The 14,944-nt window shown below is 46.5% G+C and overlaps 1 protein-coding gene across 1 annotated transcript in view; it reads left to right on the forward strand.

Annotated features, from left to right (window-relative positions):
* The window catches only part of LOC144768237 (bactericidal permeability-increasing protein-like), a 145,561-nt gene extending 131,150 nt beyond the window's left edge, over nt 1-14,411 (forward strand). The window contains exons 14-16 of the mRNA XM_078651744.1: nt 6,136-6,199; nt 6,289-6,365; nt 8,593-14,411. Of these exons, the coding sequence (XP_078507870.1) occupies nt 6,136-6,199; nt 6,289-6,365; nt 8,593-8,634 (183 nt within the window). The 3' untranslated portion in view covers nt 8,635-14,411. The remainder of the gene's footprint in view (nt 1-6,135; nt 6,200-6,288; nt 6,366-8,592) is intronic.
* The last annotated feature ends 533 nt before the right edge of the window (nt 14,412-14,944 follow it).

Consider the following 14,944-nt stretch of genomic DNA (forward strand, 5'->3'; position numbering starts at 1 on the left):
CCTTTCTAGGTCTCACCGGGTATTACAGACGGTTTGTCAAAGGTTATGGCACCATTGTAGCTCCTTTGACAGAGCTGACATCTAGAAATCAGCCCAGGAAAGTGAATTGGACTGAGGCCTGTCAAACTGCTTTTGACACCCTCAAAGCTGCCATGTGCACAGCACCGATGCTTAAGGCACCTGACTTTTCCAGTGAGTTCATTGTGCAAACTGACGCTTCAGAGCAAGGCGTGGGAGCAGTACTCTCACAGATCAATGATGAGGGCGGAGACCAACCAGTGGCTTTCATTAGCAGGAGGCTAATCCCCAGGGAACAGAAATGGAGTGCCATTGAAAGAGAAGCTTTCGCTGTGGTCTGGGCTCTGAAGAAGCTGAGGCCCTACCTGTTTGGGACTCACTTCTGTGTTCAGACCGACCACAGACCCCTCAGATGGTTAATGCAGATGAGGGGTGAGAATCCAAAACTGTTGAGGTGGTCCATTTCCCTACAGGGGATGGACTTTACGGTGGAGCACCGCCCTGGTACAGAACACGCCAATGCTGATGGTCTGTCCAGATTCTTCCGCCTTAGTGATGAGGACTCCCAAGAGGTTGGGTAGTTCTCCCCACTTTCAGCTGGAGGGGACACGTGTTAGACCTGACACCTTTGGCGTGGTTTTTCCCCCATCTTTTTGCCTCTGACTCATGTATTTTTGATGCTGTGCTGGATTTCGTTTTTGCTGGTTTAGATGTTTTGGACACTCTGCCACTGCTGATCCGTGCCAGAGTGTAAGTGCTACCTCTGTAAATTGTCATATTGATTGAATATACCTGATTGGCATATTTGTATCACCATGAAGTCCCTAGTAAAGTGCACTGTGTGTGCCAGGGCTGGTGATGACAGATGCTACTAGTGGGCCTGCAGCGCAGATTGCGCCACCCACATGAGTAGCCCTAAACTGGTGACTCAGGCCTGCCAGCGCAGGGCCTGTGTGCAGTCAGTAACTGCCATGTCCCCCTGGCCAGTGTCCCCCCTGGCTGGGCCTAACCCTTCCCTGTCTGTGCACATCAGTCATCCCTATGGAAGGCTCAGGGTATCCCCCTGGGCAGGGTGCAGTGTATGGATAAGGTAGAGCATGTACTAGTGCAGGTCACATGCTCTGGTAGTGGGCAGCAGCCATTTTGTGCGCTCACTGCTGTAAGGCTATCTTGCTCCAAAGAATAACATGGGGGAGGCTGGTTCCAATGGATACCAGCCTCTCTTCTCATAGGAACAAGATGGGACATAAGTGAAAGATATCCCTGAACTCAGAATTTAATAACACATCTTTTAGTGAAGGTTGTTTTTGAATCCTGTGTTTGAGAATAGTTTGAGAATAGTACTTTTAGAAAGTGGCTGTTCTCTTGTCTAAACCTTTCTGTGTGCCTGGGCCTGTTTGTGGATTGCCTGTCTGGTCTGAGTGTGACAGGGGCTGCAGAGCCCCCGGAGGGAGGGGGGTCGGAGTCAGCCCGTGGATGAAAGGCAACATCTGCTGCCAGGGAAGCGGGAGGAGATAGCGCCTGGTAGTGAAGGGCTGTGCCTGCCTGGCCACCATGCTGGCTCCCCCTCCTGCCGGCCAACTGTCACCTCTGACCCTGATGCTGACAGGAGAAGGAAACCAGAAACACCCAGCGCTCCAGCAACCCCCAGAACTGGTTTAGACCGGGCTCAGGGCCCCCTTGCACACAAGACTTCAAAAGACTTCAAAGGACTTCAAAGACTTTTAGGGGTATAAGAGAAGGACCCCTGACTACAGTAGATTAGATTCTAAGATTCTACAATCAAGAAGGAACCTCTGCTGGAAGAAGGACTGCTGGAGAACAAGAGGAAGATTGCCTTGCAGTGTGCTCTAAGGGCTGACCTGTTCTGCTGTTGCAACTGAAAGCTGAGGAGGAGAAAGGGACTTTTGCTGTGTGCTGTGACCCTACCTGCTTGAAACTGCAAGACTTTGCTGTGTGCTGTGTCTGCAAACTTGAATCTCCAAGGGCCTGAGAAGAGCTGGCCCCCTGTCTGCAACCCAGGGACATAAAGGTTGCCCAAGGACTACAAGACTCTGCTGTGCCCCCTGAAGCTGCTGTGTGGTGACGAGATCGTGAAACCCTGTAGTTTGACTGCTTAGCGCACTGGCTGCTCTCTAATTTGAGTGAGGGCGCCGCGCTGACCCGGCCGGGGCGGGGACGCGTGCGATCTGCACGGCAGGGTGCGCCTGAGGCACAAGAGACAGCGAGGTTGTACCTGGGGAAAGAAAGAGTCCCTGGGCCTTGCGAAGAAGCGCATTTGCAGTGCTTGAAGCCACCAAGTAAGATTACCCGTGGGCAGTGTTTTGAATGCTCGTTTTTGAGAGCACTTTTGCCTGAAATGAATCAGTACTGCTTATTTTGAACACTGATTTACAAGAGACTTGAGACTATCTTTTTTATTAAGAACTTCCTATTTACAAGTGCAACCATTAAGATTAAGTGCAACATTTTTCTAAAGAAGTGATTATCATGCAACTGCTTATTTACCTTGCCTGAACTAGATAAAGATATACATTTTTATAAAAAATATACTTACCTGTGTGGTCTCAGTTTGTGGTGGATTGGGGATTATTGTTGTGTTAAGTGCAAATATTATACACATTGCCTCTGGTTAGCCTAGACTGCTCGTGCCAAGCTACGTAGAGGGTGAGTAGAGGGTGAGCAGGGGTTATCTCAGAGGGTTATTCCTTCCCCCTGACTAGAAGCAAGGGTCCCTACTTGGTCTAAGGTACTTACCTCTGCCAACTAGAGACCCCCAGATCTAACAGGTCCTAAGCACTGGAAAACACTGCCACAAATTATGTACTGGTCTTACCTAAAGAAGGATTTGCAGTTGAAAATCAGGAGCTCTGAAAGAAAAGAGAAGACAAAACTGAAGCAGAGTGTCCTGAATGGGTTTGTTGTCTGAATTAGTTGGGTCCATTCCACATGTATCCAGCGTGAAACCTTGGAAACTGGCATCAGAGATTCATGATACACATACTAAGGTTTCCTAGAAGGGGTGCTGAGTGACATTTCAGAGGAATGTATTGCCAGATTGAGGAAGTCTCCTCTAGAGGACAATATGTTCTTTTTGGGGTGATCACAGATCAGAAAACACACAGTTGAGATAGACAGGCTGGTGATACATTTAGCAAGATAGTATTCCAAGGAGTCCTATACCACTTTACAACAGAGGAAATGATTATAGATCAAAGCCATTGCTCCTCTGCTGTCTCTATTGAGAATCCCTGTTCTGGATGAAGAAATGCGATAGAGGAGACCCGCATTGTCTGGTGTAAAGGTATTTGGGAACCAAACCTCGGTGAAGGCAAGGAGGTGTGGAGGCGAAGAGCAACTTCCACAACGCGATGAAGTCAGTCGCAGCCTGGATGAAGGACAGCTGCCTCAAGCTCAACTCAGACAAGACCGAAGTCCTCATCCGGGGCTCCATCCCCTCTGCTTGGGACGACTCCTGGTGGCCCGCAACGCTCGGTACCCCCCACACATGTAACCTCGGCATCATCATGGACCCCTCGCTCTCTATGTACCGCCAAAGCAACGCTGTCTCATCCTCCTGCTTCCACGCGCTCTGTCTGCTTTGGAAGATTTTCAAGTGGATCCCCATTGAGTCCAGGAAAAGGGTCACCTATGCACTCGTCAGCAGCAGACTGGAATATGGCAACCCCACTCTACGCCAGTACAACCAAAAAGTTCCTAAAGAAACTACGAATATCCAGAACGCCTCCGCCAGACTCATCCTGAACATCCCCCATTGCAGCCACATCACCGGTCACCATACAGACCTCCACTGGCTCCCGATCAATAAAATGATTACCTTCAAGCTCCTCACACATGCCTATAAAGCCCTCCACAACTCCAGAACTGCATACCTCAACCGCCACCTCTCCTTCCACACACCCACCAGACTTCTCTGCTCTGCCCAACTAGACCCGGCCACCATCCCATGGATCCGCAAGACCACAGCTTAAGGACAATCCTTCTCCTACCTCACTGCGAAGACCTGGAACTCCCTGCCTCTACATTTCAGGCAATCACCGTCTCTGCCTCAATTCAGGAAGGACCTCAAGTCCTCGCTCTTCAACTCAACTGCAGTACCCCCCTCAGCATCTTGAGGCCCTAATGGGTCAGTAGTTGCACTTTACAAGAACCTTGATTTATTGGTGTTCAAGCAAGATGTGGATGTTAGGCAGGTTTTTGATAGTGGACTTTCCCCTGCAAAGATGACACACCACAGAGGTCAAGGGAGGGAGGAGGGATTGAGTTTATAGATTTATGTTGCAGGAATCCAAGAGGCTCTGGAATCTGATACTGTGGGCCTCTGTGGCTTGGCTATAAGTGGGGGGCCTGGGTAGGTCACTGAGGCCTGAGCGTATGAATCCTCTGTATATCTAAAGGAGGAGGAGGAGGGCTGGTCACTGTCTGTACTCTTGTAGAGCCTTGAAGATGGACCATTCTGTGAAACTGCTGAAGGTTTGTTGACAGTCCTGCAGAAAGTTGTACCGGGAAAAGAAAGTATGCTGGGCTTATGGAGGAGGAGAAGTCATAGACACTAAACACCATCATATGATTTAGAGAGGTATTTATTTTGCAGGGTGGATGGTAGATGGTGGAGTGTTTCTTTGTTGAGTAAATTCAACCAAGGCTGACATAATTGACTTGTACAATTAACTTATATGCATTGCAAGACTATAACATGGAGAATGTATGTTTTCATTGAAAGTGATTGTCATTTGCCTTCTCTCGTACGCCATTGTTCAGAAACCATTTGAACAAAATCTCACTAAAAATACCATACCCAAGCAAACCACCACTTTCTAACAATCCCATGTTACATTATGCTGCGTTTATATTTATGTATGAATTTTTCCTTGGAAACATTGAAGATAAAAGTCGGTGACTGGTCTGTATTCATGATCAGAATTTTGGAGTTTTCCACATATTTCTTAACAACCCATTGAGATTGTTTGTTATTAGGGTTTTACCAGGACCTCTGACATTATATCCACTTGCTGATTAATTATTATGGCTGGCTGAATTTTGTTACATTAAAACTCAAATTATTGGTCATATAAGCAAGTGAAGGCATTCGTGTGGCACACTAGGTGATATTGCTATATAGCCATGTTAACATTTAACCAGGCTGAGTTTGTAAAACAAAACTAATCTAAGAGCAGTTCAAAAAGCTTCTGGTTTCAGGGGTGTTCCCCACCCCATTAATTTAAAGGGACAGACACGAACCATCCAAGGTGAGAATGGTGATAATACCTAAGAGCCAAGACACTAGGGATTATGAACCAGGACATTGGGTATTATCGACCAAGTCACGGAGTACTATGTATGAACTAAGACATTGTGACCAGGAACTACTTTTGCAGAATATGTTGTGGTTGCAAAGTGCTTCATTATGGTGCCCTGGTTGTACCTGAACAATAGTCAAAGATGGCCTCCTGCATAGGGTTGGACGTGAAATTCTGCTCCGCTCACGGAGTTTGTGGGGATTTTCCCTCTCTGTGCTCCGTGTAGCACGTGGAGTTCTGAAAAACTCTGCCCCATGGTGTTTTTTCCTTATTAGTGCTCGCCAGCGTTAAGTGTGCAAGCGAGGAAAATCTTACTCCAGACCACCTCCAGGTGAGATTTCTTGATGCGAGTGGTCGTGGCTGGTTGCTACCGCTCGCGTTGAGAAACCATCCGTTCGCGTTGAGGAAGCTGTCGCTCGAGTAGAACATTTGCTCGAGCAGCAGAAAGAGCAGCGCCCTTTTGCGCTGTGCATGGTGACATTTGTGCTGATTTTCCAGTGTGGGACAAACACCTGGTGCTAGAAAATCAGAGCAAGTGGCGTGACCTAACATACTCCGCCGCTTGCGGAACTCCGCGTAGCACAGCGGAGTTTGTTGATCCCTTCACGGAGTTGAACTCCACGAACTCTGCCCAAGCTCATCTGCAGTTTTCATGCACAAGGGTCTCTTCATAGCATTAAATGAAGAATCTGGAGGATGGGTTAGTCAGCTTGTACTTGGGGATGTGTGAAGAGTGCTTGGGTGTGTAGGGGGAGGACCTGTTGTTTAACTCATGTACTTGTGTTCTCTGGGACAGGTGGACACACTCCAAGCAATTCTGAATGAAGTGCTGCAGATTCTGGTGCTGCCTAAAGTGAACAGTGAGTCACTCGTTGATCCTGCGCAGCCATCTTGTCTACCTCCAGGGGGCACAGTCTGTGATCTGATCTTTTGCTGTCTTGCCTTTCAGAGGTGCTCTCCAAAGGATTCCCGCTGCCGACCATCAACAAGCTCACATTCGTGAACCCTAATATAACCATCCAAAAGGTAGGTGTGAAGTATATGTGCTAAAGTCCACCTCCATCCTGCAGGAAAACCCCTCTCCTAATTTATGCATCACCTGCTAGTAAAAGCACTGGTTACCATTCACTTCTCTTCACCTATCACATTAACACTGCATCCCAAGATATACGCTGGCGTTCATAGCGGTATGCCCCTTGGCAATCTCGGAGCAGGGCTGCAGCTTGGCGGCCGACTCCAAGACCGCAAGTCATATTAAGGCCCTTAGTGTCTTTACAAAAGGCTAATGCAGCCAAAGAGTACACAATTCCTAGACTAAAAAAACATAAACCAGCAATTAAAATGCCTTTGTGCCAGAAAAGACCAAAGACATTGGCTCTAATCTAACACAAGGACTGCTTGATGCTCCATTGCTACACTCTAATTGGAGCAACAATAGGAACATGTAATTGGTCATCCAAGAAACGCCAAGGTCTTGATTGAAAGCCCATCCAAACAATGTCAAACTACAAAACTGCATGAAAGGCAATGGTTGAAGCGACTGGCCAAAAGCCAACTCTCTCTCTCTCTGTACTTCTTTTTGTACCTTTTTGAAGACTTTGGGCCTAATATAAATGTTGGCAGTAAGGATGCTCTAGTGCACTGGCCAATTATTACATCTCAAACATAGTTTGGCAATGGCGGAGACTACTCCATCTCTGCCGTGGCTAAGCTTCTCCAACTGCCAGATGGACTATGGGCCATCGGAGAAATGGCTATATGTCGGCCCACTCAATCTTGAAGGGTGGACATATGGCTGTTTTTTACTGCCTGTCACCGCCAGGCAAAAATAAATAAAAAATGCTCCCTTGCCATGGGAGATGCCCCCCATGGCTATGGGGGCATTGCTCGTTTTTATTTTCAAAACCCCACTTTGGGAATTTATTTTTGAAAAGAAATAAAGCTTTGAAACTTTATCGTACGGCTCAACCATATTTGACGTAGCCATCCGTAAAAGTTCCAGTACATTCACAGAAAACTGGCGATATCTGTGAACGGTGGAAATGTTTGTCAGGCTGATGGACATCTCTAAATTTGGCAAGTGGGTACTCCATCCATGCGACAGAGTAATTTACTCTGTTGGGCTAACGGAGTGCAATCCATCCTTCAAGAAATAAATCAAGCCCCTTAAAGAGAGTAAGTGTTCCAATCAGCTAAATCTATTTGTGACCAGACGTAAAAAGTGTTGGCAACCAGGAACTAAATGGGATTCTAAAGGTTTTTTTAACCTAAAACACTCCAATGATAATTGGCCCCAAACTTCCATAAACGATTGTTCACATTTCTCATTTTCTGCAATGGCTGATGCAGTGAAAGGAAAGACGAGGACATTTTCCAATGACTCTCAAGTCTTTCTACCTTGTGTTAATCTGTAAGGGGTATTGTCTCTAGGATGTTGTCTGCTGAAATTATCTTTCTTTGTCAACCCACATCAAAGGGTCAGGAATCTCCAGGGCCCTGTGAAACAGAGGCTGCAAACCAATCCTTATCTTGAAATCCCCCAATGGTTTCCTTCAATGGGTTGACAGCTCCCTAGGTTAAGGACTTGCTGTAGAGATTTTTATTTAATGCAGGTTTGGACACTGGCACAAGAATTTGAGGCTATATCCATGAAGTAAATGTACATACAATTAATCTCAAAGGCAGCCATTTAATTAGCAGCAATCCTGAAACTATGGTATGGATCTGCATCAGCTAGAACTATGTTGCACAACTTGCGCTATATGTTATCCCCAGGTCACAGTTTGGGATAACTGCATAGCTGCCGCAGCTTTTCTTCCTTTTGAGGTCAATAAAATGAAGAGGATTCATGGTTTGGTTTGATGTGTGCGCACCAGTGGTGGGGTCGCCACCTCACTCCGTATCACCATGTACCCTGTCAATCTGGCGACTTCAATCAATCAATCAGTAGATATGTAGAGCGCTTCTTGTCACCGGTGAGGGTATCCAGGCGCTGAATGCATTCTGTGTGTTGTAATCTCAGCTTGCTTCCATTGAGTGACTCAGACTAAGACTAACACAGCTGCTATTAATAATTTGTGGGTTTAAAGCCCAGGATTGGAAACAGTGTCCATAATGACACTGAATGAGGTGGACACTATTAGCAAGAGGAAATTCAGGCTTTTCCTGCGTGCTCTAAAGTGTCCGTAAGTGTTATTTCTGTTCTTTAAGTGCTGATCTGCAACTTTATAATTGGGTTTTGTTTCCTTCGTAGGGAGCAGTACTAATCAGCACAGATGCACGCTTTTCAGGCTAAGTCTCACAGCTGGAAGAGGTGTGTTAAAGGCCCAGAAGACAGACCTCAAGAACACTGATGACCATCGACTTTCCTTCACGCTGACCTCCACCAACGCTGACTTCTGTCAAAGTCCACCTCATTCATCTCAACCTTCTTCAGAGCCAAACTCACATTACACTCACATTCCTAGATCCTTTTCATGGCAGGGCCCAGGCAACTGTGGCCTTCTCCACATGTTCAATGTGTTGATTCTCTGGCTGAAGAGTTTTTTTTTTTTACAAGAAGTGTTGTGCTCACACTTTTCACCTTTAGATAATATTTTAAAGTAAGTTAATTAATAAGAAGCAGGTCTTCTCATGGCAGGATGCTCACAAGTAAAGAGAATTCATTGCCTGACCAGGAATCTTCACCAGCCAGGAAAGAACAGCACAAACAAAACAAGGCAGACACACACTATGGTCTCCATTTCACGCTGCCGCTCCAGCGCAGGCCTTTACCCCTGATCGGTCTGCTGCATTACTATGCATTACAAGTGCGTGTTGATGCACGAGGTGACCGGGTCATTCCTTAAAGGTGGCAGAGATGGCGTCCTGCTTTGAACAGGACAAAAACCAAGGTTAGACGTCCCGCCCCCTTTTTTTGGTCACCGTATCCTTGCCTCACCTATGAAACCACCTAGAGAGTGTAAAATGGCTAACATGTCACACATACTTTCATAGTAGTGGGCCTTGACTCAGGTAGGAACAAATACTGGCATCCGCGTCTCTGAACATCAGTGGCAGGCAATGGTCACAGTTGCCGGGTACACAGTGATGTGTATCAAAAACCTGGAACAGTCCTGAAGAACTTGCTTACTCTTGGGAATGTCCATTGAGTTGGTTAATCATCCAGCCTGCAGATCTCTCTAGTTCCAGATCATCTTAATTCAATGAGGACTCTGGCCTGTAGAGATCATGGCATTCTTACCCTCTCATTAGTTATAGAGAATAGTCTCTTTGAAACTCTGAAGGCGGGTATGCTTCCTGCCTTATCTCAGTGGACAAGGTGCCTTACTCATTGAGAGTGGTTGAAAGGGGCTCAAACATCATTTAGATCTTTTCAAAATTCAATGAGTTGCCACCAGACTTCCCACCCAAGCATCTGAGTGCCGGTCACCCCTCTAGACATGAGTCTCCTTATGGTGCAGCTTACTCCATGCGGCGACCTTGTCATTGTTGAGGTAGGTGTAGGGCGGACAATGCAGGCCGGGATGGAACAAGATAGTAGGCTTTGCACACTTGGTCACTGAGTGCGTGGTACAGCAATACTCTCAGGACAGACCTCGTTCCGGGCCTATCCCTCAAGTTTCCTCAGCCCTTTCTTCTTAAGCGCGTGCATGAAGCTATCTCATTCGCCATTGGCTTAGGATCCCGAAGTCATTATCTTGTGGTGTATGATTCCCTGTGACTGTAGACACTGGTGAAATTCTAAGTCATAGAATGGTGGTTCATTGTCTTTTTCCTTAAAATACCATGAGTGGCCAGTAACTTCTCAAACTTTCTCATAGTTAAAGTTGAGGTGGTGTATGCTGTCTCAGCCTTTCAACATAGTATGTGCTCATTTGCAACCACCATAAGTTGTGTTAGTTTGGGAGACATATAAAAGTCCATGCTTATTTTCTCACAGGCTTATTAGAGGTGGGATAGCCACTAAAATCTCGAGCCAGATTCATGCCTCTGGCTCAGCTCCTGAAACCTCGAGCCCAAACTAGTCAAACTTTCATATTTCTTCAGCGTACCACCCACGCTCTAACCTAACGTGCCAAGTATCGAAGAAAAAACCTTAACATTTCATGTGAAACATGAGAGAGAACGAGGTACTCGTCTTGAGGCTGAAGGGAACAATCTAAATATGAAAGCCAGGATTTTCCTTCTATTGGGAAATTACACTCTCTCTTGGGGCAACCATTGGTGGCCTTCCTCCCTCGGGTCTTCTCCCATGCCCAGGTCCTCCATTAAAATCTTAGGAGTCATCATAGACAGCACCCTGGCCACAGCCGGATTGAGAACAGAGACCGGCCCTGGCAAATTGCTGCTCGACCAGCCACAGGAGCAAGGGGGTTGCTGGTAAGGAACACCGCTCCCGCTTTTGTTACAGGAGGTCGATATTGCAGCACTGCTGCAAAAGTGCCTCCAATGTGTACAAAACTGGCCTCCACCTCTGTGGCCCACCAGGAAAATGCCTGGTGCTCGCTCCGGCCAGGCGGGCCCTGACCTTGGCCTTTGAGGCCCAAGTTAAATCAGTTTTAGCCACTTGTTTCGGGCCTCAAGCCACTCCTCAGCCTCTTTGATTCCAGCACTCGCCAAACCATTATTCACTCAGCAATTCTGTCTCGGGTTGACTACTGTGACATCTTATATCCTGGCACTAACAAGTCAGTCATCAGAAGACTTGAGCTTGCCCTAAATGCAGCAGCCAGGCTGCTTTTTGCCCTTCCTAAGTTCTGCTTGGTTTCTGGGTTTCTTCACAAACTGCATTGGCTGGTAAACGTCGTTTACAACCCGGTGTTTACATTGCACAACCTTTACCACGTTTCCATTACAACGCAAGTCATTACTACGACTTGCACTGGATGGCGCTCTTGGTTAAGGAATATTGTGATTTTCTATTCCAACTCCTTCCCTACTGTTACGTGGGTTGGAGTTGGAATAGAAAATCATAATAATCCTCAATCCGCGCCCTCCAACGCAAGTCGTTGTAACGACTTGCATTGTAAAATCCGGGATGTAAAGTACCGCGATCAAAATGATCACGTTGTACTATCATACATCCGCATTGGCTTCCGTGGAGAAGGTCATCCACTTTAAGATCTCGAGTACAGCCCATAAGATCCTGTTCTCCCAAAGGGTTCCTATTTAGTCCAATCTCTTATCTTGCTACAGACCCTCCACCACCCACGTTCAGCTGATCTTAACTTAGCCACTGTCCCCAGAGTCCAGAGGGCCCGAGCTGGAGGCAGTTCATTCTGTGCCAAGGCTCCCGGCCTTTGGAATGCACTTCCTCTTCCCATCAGGAACATTGATAACCATCTGTACTTCAGGAAATCTTTGAGGACATGGCTGTTTTCGAACTAAATCTGCCTGTTTCCCCTTTGACAGGCAGATAGCATCACCTACCTATTTCCGTATTCTAGCGCTGGGAAGCCCTGTTGTTAGGGCAGCTATGTGCTCTATAAAACCCCTTAACATAACATAAGATTTTTCCCAGCTTCAACACTTGATTAAATTGTGTGATATTAAGCAAATAGTTTATTTCACCCTGCTTCCTTTTTAGTTACTTATTGCATTTGAGATTACTGTGAAATGTGTGAGTTCAGGATGTGTGCTACACAAGCACGTCTCTTGGGTCTTGTTTAAAGAGACTAAAAGGGTGTACATGACAACTGACTTGCCTCTTAATTCACTAATAGCATTGTTGTCATGGCGGAGGTAGGAAGCACATAAATATTTTAAGTTCATGTTTAAAAACTGTCACTTTCAATAAATGCCTCTAAATGCAGTGCTATAACCTTATGTACTAAGTTGAAACACTTCTACATGTTAAAGAAATGCACTTTTTCAAGTTTGGAGAGTATTTATCATATTTTTATATGATGCTTGTTGCACAGTTTACATGCCAAATGTTGCCCGTTCTCGGCTCATGCACGTGCTCTTTCAGCCCAGCCAGACGCTTGGCTTTGCTCTCCCTATTAATTTGTAGACTCACCCATCTATAAGACTTACCTGTGCAAGGCTTCTGAGATAATGGAAAAGTGATGTTCACAAGCTCCTGTTTGGCACATGAAGCATTGGGCTACTTACTCCTTTTCTGGACATATAAATCAGGTGGCAGAGATGGCATCCTGCCTTAAACCCTCTCATGCCTGATGATATTGACACTTACCTTGAACCAAGGGCACGTTGTCTGTCACGGCCGGACTCGAAACCGAAACCGGCCCTTGCAAACAGCTAAGGCGGCCCCAGGGTCCGGGGGGTTGGGAGGGGTGGTTGTGCTAGTGGAAAGCATCACTCCCATCTCAACGCTTTTCTTACAGGGGCCGAGGCCGATATTGCAAAACCAGCCCTCGGTAACAGAAACGGCACCCCAGGGGTCCAAAACCGGCCCCCACCCTGGCGGCCCACTGGGGAAATGCCCAGTGCCCACTAAGGCCAGTCCGGCCATGTTGTCAGTGTACTCCCAGTATATTAGTCCAGCATTGTCTGTTGCACAGCGTGATCACAACCATCTGCCTGCACAAATTCTTCCTGACCATCAGCTTTGAGAAGTGCAGCCTGAATCTAGAGTTGCACATCTTCTTCTCCTGCCCACCAAATACACCAAATACACCCGAGGCGCAGCCTCCGCTCAGCCCACCACCTCCTGCTCACCACCTCGTCCTTCAGACGGAAACGTCTGGGTGGCTGCAGCTTCTCCCATCTGGCCCCAAGATTCTGGAACTCCCTACCTTTGGCACTCAGAAGCTGTGAGGATCTCATCAGCTTCAGAAAATCCTTGAAGACATGGCTATTCGTGCAAGCGGTTGGTTAGTGTCTCGGCCGCAACAGCCTTCAGTTTCCAGCGCCATGAAACCCAAGGGTGTACGTGCACTCAATAAATACCTGCTAACATAACATAACCTCATACTGGTCACTTGCTCTCTGATTCATTGGCAGTCAAGTGGGATTGATTGTTTGCATTGTATTGCCCTCCTGGATCTTCAGAAGCCGTTGCTTAGTGTGCTGTGGCTTGTGGGGGTGATCGGATGACCATTAAAACAGGGCAAGAAAACCCTATGGTCAGTGGTCACCAGACACGGATGACCATAGAGAAGGCCAGTTTTCTTCAAAATACTTGCAAAACATGTCAGAGGGTGAGCACGAGACCAGGTGGGTCAGCGTCTTAGTGCACAAGAAAGTTCAACATAACATTGACTGGCCTCATTCTCTACTTTAAAAAATGATTTGTGTTTCACTTGCAGTCTACTAGGCCAGGAGCCACCTCCCATGTATTTTATCATGTCATTTTTCTGAGGACTTGATTGAAGGATAAGTTGGCAGGGTATGCTCAGACGTGAGTCCCTTGCTCACTTTGCCACTGGATTCCAGCAAGCCTGGCTGAAGACGGCTGTAATGCCAGAAACCGGTCCTAGGAAGCTTGCTTCCGGTCCAGGGAAGGCATGGCTTGGCAGTTCGGGCTGGACTGTTCCCATGAGGCATAGGGTCAGACTGATTTGCATATGGCCATGTCTGAACTGGGGTGGCAGAGTGGGCTAAAGAACGGTGATGGATTAAACCCAGATCTGTTGACTGGGTGTGAGTGTTTGATTGGTTCAGATGCTCCGTCCATCACCACCCCCTTTTGTACCTTCCTATCTGATGAAGCACTGGCACTTTGTTGCAGCTCTTTCACACCCTCCCACATTGCCTTTGTCCTAAGGATGCAGGCTCACGTTCAAGATGGATGCTTGTGGTGTGTTAAACAGGAAGTTCAACTTCCAACCCGTGCCCATTATGAAACATGTCACCTCCCAAGGCCCCCAAGCACCAGAGGAGAAAAATCACTTTGTGACTCATTTCATTCTGATTTTTTTGGGTGTAGAAATCATATCAATAATTTGCACAGCTAATATTTTAAACACTTTTGCAAAATAAAATATCACTTTCAATGCAAATAAAATTATTTTTTTCTTTACGTGTAGCTGACATTTTATTGAATGAATGGGCCATAATGCAGACCTAGCATTTCAAAAAATTCAAGGAGCCTGTTAAGAGAACCCTACATGCAAATGGTTTAGATGGCCACAGCTCTTTCATTTGCAAATCCTGTTTTGTTTCCTCCCAGACCCTCATTGTTCTTCACAGCACACCCTTACACACAAACACACACGTATAAGGGGGTGCTGTGAAGGATAAGGAGGGCCTGGGTAGAAAAAATAACAGGATTTCTGCTGAAAGAGCTGTGGTCATCTATAGTTGCTAAAAAAACAATGGTTAAAGTGGAGCTATACGTCAGGAAGGTAGTAATAATATTTTAACTTACATTTAAGCCCTGGAAATTCATTGAAAAAGCACTACTGTTTTAAAAAAAAATAAAAAGGAAATTTGGCAGGTCTACGTAATTAACATAAGGATAACTTGCAGTGCCACAGATTTCAGAAGCCATCAGCGATCGATTATTTGAGGTCATAATCAGACCATTACAGCTGTTTACTTGCAATGTATTTGGGGAGAGGAGTTGGCCTAAGGGCTAGGGCGGTCGACCTTGAATCTGGGGAACCGGGTTCGAGTCTCGGCAACAGGGCCGGACTGAG

This window comes from Lissotriton helveticus, chromosome 7, assembly GCF_964261635.1.
Source record: "Lissotriton helveticus chromosome 7, aLisHel1.1, whole genome shotgun sequence".
NCBI classification, from domain to species: Eukaryota; Metazoa; Chordata; class Amphibia; order Caudata; family Salamandridae; genus Lissotriton; species Lissotriton helveticus.